At 39.3% G+C, this 6944-nt stretch overlaps 1 protein-coding gene across 2 annotated transcripts in view; it reads right to left on the bottom strand.

Moving 5' to 3' along the window:
* Nucleotides 1–5326: 5326 nt before the first annotated feature.
* The window catches only part of CARS (cysteinyl-tRNA synthetase), a 36527-nt gene continuing 34909 nt past the window's right edge, over nucleotides 5327–6944 (bottom strand). For both annotated transcript variants that reach the window (XM_010563876.1, XM_010563877.1), the window contains one exon: nucleotides 5327–6865. In XM_010563876.1, coding sequence (XP_010562178.1) covers nucleotides 6731–6865 — 135 coding nt within the window. In that variant the 3' untranslated portion in view covers nucleotides 5327–6730. The remainder of the gene's footprint in view (nucleotides 6866–6944) is intronic.

Below are 6944 nucleotides of genomic sequence, written 5' to 3'. Positions count from 1 at the left end.
GCTGCGTGCCCGGGCGCTGCCGGCTCGGCGTGCGCTGCAGGTCGGAGGCGGAGGCGGGCCGAGCCGAGCCTGCGTGTGGGGCGCCCAGGGCCGATGGCTGCCGCATCCCTGGCCCGCACGCGGGGCGCGTCTGCCTTGCCTTCCGTTTGCCGTTAAGATAATCCGTGCTGAGGGCTGGGAAGTGCAGTTTCTGAGGCGTCCTGTGGCTGGCTTTTAAAACGCGGTGCTGCTTTCCAGTTCCTTCAGCTGCAACGACGGACGTAGCAACGCCCATCTCCTGCTCAGTCGCCTGCCCGCAGCGCAAGGTTTACTGTCCTAGCAGATACACGTACGTGTGTTTGAGGGGTTGCGGTTAGTTGCATTAATAATGCGATCATGCTTTTAGGAACCTCTCTGTGCACCATCTGCATGGGTGAGACTAAACTTTCAAAGTTGGAAGGTAAATCAAAGAGCTGAGTGCTTACTATTAAAAAAAAAAAAAAAAAGCCCTTCTTGGTGTTTCAGATGGAGCACCTGTTTGAAAATGGAGCTGCTAGCCTTTCCAGCATAGTTTCCTAGTCTAGATACGGACATAATTTCCTCTTCCGTAAAAAAAGAAAACCAACACCAAAAAAAAGCCTAACAGCCTGGCTTCTGTCTGTATGGCATTTTGTAAGCAGCAGATGCTGTGTAGCATGGTGTTAAGAACAGTGCAATTTCAGCATGTGTGGCCACTGAAAGAGTTTTAATAATCTTTCACTCAATAGGAAAAACCTCTAACCCTTTACTGTGTCAGTGGATTCCCTTGTTCTAAAAAAGGTGTTCTCCAGGTCTGCAACTTAGTCTTGGATTTCAGTAATTAACAACTAGGGTTTATCATCACAATCCTTTCACTGGCAAAATTAAAATTTGGAAATGATGAGACCAATATTTTATTAATTAACAACTAATCAATACATTAATGTTGGATTAATTCAGTTATTGTAGGAACTTAAGTAACAGGAATAACAGGAATCATTAGTTAAATAGGTAGCAATACTGTAATTAAAGAATGAGATAATTTTGAATTGCATTCAGACAGCTAAAGAACTGCAGGAATGTTGTAGAGTCAGCTGCACAAACAAGCAGATTTGGTGGGCCAGAGGATATGCTCAGTGAAAGGTTGTTCTTCCACTTCTTTTCTTTGCTTCTGGCTCCCTTTCCCTGTTTCTCTAAATCAGTCCTTTTTCTAACATCAGCAGGTTAACAGCCTCCTCATATTTCCATGAATTCCTATTTTGGGACAACTTTATTCATTTGGGACAACTTTATTCATGGTAGTGACTACACTTAATTCTCAGTCTTCCAAAGAAGAGCATAATGAACTCTGAAAGGAGGATTTACCTGAAGGTATTCTTACTCCATGCTTTTGTTTTTGCTCCTGGTTCATAGCTGTCAAGTATTCTTTTAAGCTTTTTCTGTCAATCTCCATTTTGTTAAAAGCTATTTCTCCTTTCCACCCAGAAGATGTTTGGAGTACAAACTCCAAACTTTGTCTCCTATGAAGATGTAGGAGGTCTTGTTTGAGTATGTGATCTAGCTGCACCTTTCTGCTGTTGCAGAAATACACTGCAGCCCTGTTCAGACTATTTGTTGCACTACTGCATCTTCTGTGGCATGTGTAGAGTTTGTCCCTCTGCACTAGTTGCTGTCTTGTTAACGCAGTTCTCGTAAATGCTGCAAACCCTGAATTAATTTAAAATTAGGATGGTCTTGTAAAAGTAGATTTGGCTTCTTCTGGACCAATGATTAAAGCCTTGAAACAGGTCAGAGTGCTAGAAGTACTTGGCTCTCTTCCTCCACTGATGTATATCAAAGTAAAGACACATTTCAATTACCTTATGTACTTGGATTTTTAGTGCCCCTCTCCCAAGGCATTAATCTCCCATGATCAATGAGGGATTTTTGCTGACTGTTGTCTAACCTCTTGTAGCACGGTGGTAGACTTTAGGACTGTGGATAAGGCACAATCTGTGGAGTCATCTTGCTGTCAGGTGCTCCTACCCTGCAGAGAGCTGCAAAAAGATATTTGCTGAATCACCCTGGCTTGATTTAAACACCCAGCCTAGCATACAAGAGCTTGGAGAACCAAACCTGAGAGAAGGGATTATGGCAGAGATGCCGAACAGATGCACTAGACACTGGAGAGAAAGCTTAGGCTGAGATCTGTAACTGGCATTAAAATATCTGTGTCTTCTGCCCTTGGGTGGGTATTAATGGAAACTGCTGTCACTTAGTGAGATGCCAGACATTCACAGCCTAATTTGAGAGATAAGACTTAGTTCGTCAATGACTTTTTCTGGAGGGGGAGGAAAAACTTTGATCATTGCTAAGTGGAGTCTTGGTACTAAATAGCTAATGTGCTTCTTAATTAATTTGTTCCATCTCGGGAGACATGTTAAATACTATGTAGTACAGTGTCCTGTATAGAAATTGCCCTGTGAAATCACAGAGGAGTAAAAATTGCTTTTCATATTTGTGTGGTAGAAACTGTGTAATTAAAGAGGGAGCTAAAGTTGGTCCAACAACTACCACCACCTGAAAATGTTTAAACTTAGCTTAAAATGTAGAAAAAGCAGCTGAAGGTACATACTGTATGTGGCAGAGATTTGCTTATTTGCACACTTAAAATGCATCGGTGGTTTCCTGGAACAGTAGACAGCAAATACAAACGTTAGCATAAAGAGGTCAAGGAGAGTATCATAAATGTAATTAGGCACTCATTAAAGTCTTTGAAAAGACTGGTGGCAATAAGACCAGGTTGAACAATTCACAGATTTTTCTACCAGTATCTGAACAAACTGAGTGATGAACTTGTTCTCTTTAGTGGACCAGTATTCATATTTGACATTAATGTGAATATTCTCATTAGAAGGCTGAAAGGCACACTCTGAGCAAAAGACAAAAACAAAATTTGCTGAAGCCGAGTTTGGCCTTCAGCCAAGGGTGCCATTAAAACCAGAAACACCATGCTTCTACCTTGCCTTGCCATCTCTGAATAAATTCTTTGATAGGTGAGAAATAAAAAGCTCCATGTTGTACAGACCAACACAAGGTCTGTGTTCCAGAAAATGAATATATTTTAAAATTCCAAGATTTAGCTATGGGGATTTTCATAATGCTTAGAAAATCACATTCCAGATTGGCTTCCCTGAGAGTGTCTATGCATATGTGCACATTTTAAAATGAATAAAAAAAATTAAAATACTGTGGAGTCTGTCCTCTCCCTTTTCCTTGCTGAAAGAGACAGGTGACTAAGACACTGAATGCAGACCATTGCTTTTGCATTCTCTTCTCCTGGTTGCCAGGTCATTCTCACTAAGCAAGTGCAGTGGAATTCACTTAAATGCCACCTTGATGGATTGCCAGGGAAGAGGTATTGTGTTGTTTGTTTCAGTAATCCGCACAGGTCAATTGGCACACCTTCACCAAAAAAGTCATCTTGAACAGTGTGCATCCAAGCCTGGCTGCAGCATTCTTTGTTTGCCAGCAAGTCTTCCTTCAGGAGGACTTCATGCATACTGTTATTTTTTTGCTAAATTGTGGCTGCAAAGAGGATAGAAGTAACTGATTTAGAGTAGCTCTGGAGCTTGTTTTTTGTTACAAATTCTAGGAGACTTCAGTCTATTTTTTTTGGCTCTTTGCCAAGGTCATTGTTTTTATTATCCTACTGCTTTTGGAAAAAAAAGGAACTCAAAATATGGGCAAAAGTCTGATTTTATTTAGAGAGAATGAATTAACTTCCTGTTTGTGTGATAAGGTAAAAATATTTTAGCAGCTTCTTTACAGGAGAAGATGCTGATTTGTGTGCTTTTTTTTTTTTTAATAGAAAATACTTATGCCTGTCAACTAACTCACAGCTGCTTCATGAAGCAGACATATTCCTTGCTGACAACACTGACTTCTGAGGACAGCTGAAACAGACAGGAGGAGAAAATGGCAACTGGAAGACCAGTTCAAGTATGGGGAGAAAAGTTAAAGTATGGGAAGGTTTTGAGGGCTTTATTGCTGGAGGAGTCAAGTGACAAGCTTGCTTGAAGAAGGCAACTTTGAAAATTCATTAACTAGATAGCAAAGCACTATAAAAAGCAGGGGAGAATAAGTAGCTGTGTGGAAGAACAATGATCACCCAAGACACAAGGTGAGCCTGAAGAGGAGAGGATTTCAAAGGCTCTGATCCTTATGATGTATATGAAAAGAATCCAGTTGACTTTAGGAGACTTTTGTTTGTGTTCAAAGAGAATTCAAAGACAGGAATCCTGTTACGCTGTAGCAGAAGAGAAAGATGACTTTAACAGCACTGATGTTTCAGATAAGGATTCTTTCAAATCATCTTAGCTTAAAACAATCAAATTGACAATCAGACAAAACACGGAAATGGGAAGCATGAGCTAAATAATTTTACAGGTAGAGTAACACCTTAATGGGGCAGTAAATAAGCAGAGACCCTTATCTGACATGACTAACCATAAATTAAAAAAAAAAAATAGGGAGGAAGCAGTGTATGTATGCAGGAAGCATACAGAAAGACTGGAAAATAACCTTTGGAGAATATGATTCTGAAATGCTTCTAAGATCTATGCAAGGAGAGTTGTCCCACAAACAAATTTAAGCATTTGAGAAGGGAAAAGGGCATTTTTTAAAAAATTCTTCTACATAGAGGTAGTAGCTAAATCATGGAATTGGATGAAGTTCTACTAAAAACATAGCAGGAGGAGAAAAAACAGTGTGTAGGGGCAAAAGCCAGGATGTTATCATGGAGATGTCTTAAACTACAATCCAGGACAGCAATGGATTAACAGCATCTTCTCCGTAGTTATATACTAACTAGCTTTAAGCAAGTGCTAATTTGGATCACCAAAAAAGAATTTGTGTAAGCAAATTACTGTCACTATTTGAAATTAAGTAGCAACTTCAGAAGCAGCCTAGGCACATCCCATCCCTTCATGGATATCCTGAGTGCACATGTGTCTTGGGGGAGCATGCTGGGAAGAAAACAATGAGCTGATAATGTTGAAGGGGGTTAGAATCAAGAATGGTGTAAAATGCAACTGATCCTCTTCTGTTCACAGACCAAAGGATAGAGAAGTTGCCCTCGTTGCTGTGGTTGTACAGTTTAAACATGCATTTATACAATTAATTAGAAATTAGCAGAATAATCAAATACTGAATGCAAGATGAATTAGATCAGTAATAGCAAGCTAAAGGAAAAGCTCTGTAAACCACATTTCAAAAAGACGGTTGTGGAATAAAGATAAGCTCTATATTCTCCCCAATATACAAAGGTCACATACAACTTGTACTTCACAACAGATTTTATTTTCTGCATACAATATGCATGTTCTTTACTGACCTTAACATTCCATACGTTTTCAAAGGCAAATACAGACAAAGTAGAAAAACACCCTACTAGACTTTTCTGTTACTCCAAATATGTTCATTCCTCAGAAGGAGGAATATAAATATAAAAATATAAAGCAAAGATGTTTTAACTCTTAATTAAGGAAAGGAACATAGCCTACTGGTTATAGCGTAAGCCTAAGAGTTAAGAGAACACAGGTGTCACAGTGTGACCTTCTGCAAGTCACCTTGGGGCTTAAGAATACTTGATGAATATAGTTCTGCATATTTCTGCATATCGGACACTTAGCTGTTATATGCAGTTGTGAAGTAGGTGAGTTTTTAGGATTTCATTAACTTAATTTCCTTTAGTAGCTACTGCCAGCGAAGTGCATTATTAGGCAAAAATAGAGAACTGTCCTTGCAGACATAACGTGACCGTACTACACCAGAAAGATTATTAACTCAGGGTTAAACTGTCATGTTAAAAACATCAGTCTTGAATAATGAGCAATGTATAGCTGTATTTCCTAATTGCAAACCAATCTACAAACTGTATCTCAATTAGAAACCTCTATTAATTTCCCATGGCTCTGAACAGGTAGTTAGGTACTGAGTACTTTGGATAATCGGGTACTTTGGCAGCACTCCTGTTTCCTTGGAGGGATAGCTCCAAGAACGCACCACCCTCCACCGTTCATGTCTTTCCCACCTGTTTGTTCAATACAGGTGCATTTGTCTTTTACTTACCCACTTGATTGTAACTGCAGGTTGAGCAAAGATGATCTGTTCCCTTTTGCAACAAAGGGACTGTTAGCTTCTACCATGCAGTGTTCTGGGTATACTTATGAGAGTTTTTAGTAACAGCAGCTAGAGTAAGTATCATAGTGGAACTACCCACTTTTCCTGCTTATGTAAAGATACTAAAGTCATCTGGAAAATACTGTTCTTACTGTGGGACAAATTACTCAGCTCCCACTTAGCAGTAAATTTTGCTGACTCTGACATATTCCAGAATGCAAGCTACAGTGGGTCTTAGAGAGGAGATCAGTATGGAGGACAAATTAACAAAGCCTGGACAGCTATAATAAACAAGAATCCTTACATGGATTTGCTGACTGAGCAGCACCTTCCCAAATATAACTGGCAACCATTCAACCTGCTACCATTGTTCCGAAGAAATTTCTTACAGGTTGGCTTTTTTTAAGAATGGATTTTTATTGACTTTCCAGATGACATTATTAATCCACGTAAACAGGATTTTTACTTTGCACATAATAGAAAGTGTAAACAGAAATTTCAGCATCAGTATATGCTCACTTCTTCAATGGTGACCCAGAACTCGCCTTCTAAAAAAAGAGTCCTGTTGTTTTCAATTTGCACTTCCATTCTGAACCATTTGTAGATACTCCTTGTATAGCTTTTCTTGGGTTTCATAAAGTTTCTTTAGCTTCTTAATTTGTCCTTTGCTGAGTTCTTTGCCCTCTGTATCATGGGTGGGAAATCCCTGAAATATTAAAAAAAAAAAAAAAAAAAAAGAGTATTTAAGATAAATTCTTGGACTGCTTTTGCTCCTTATGTAATTG

This window comes from Haliaeetus leucocephalus, unplaced genomic scaffold (genome assembly GCF_000737465.1).
Source record: "Haliaeetus leucocephalus isolate CR32 unplaced genomic scaffold, Haliaeetus_leucocephalus-4.0 Scaffold173, whole genome shotgun sequence".
NCBI lineage: Eukaryota > Metazoa > Chordata > Aves > Accipitriformes > Accipitridae > Haliaeetus > Haliaeetus leucocephalus.
Note: the sequence above shows the minus strand (reverse complement) of the source record. Positions and strands in the feature narration are given on the sequence as shown.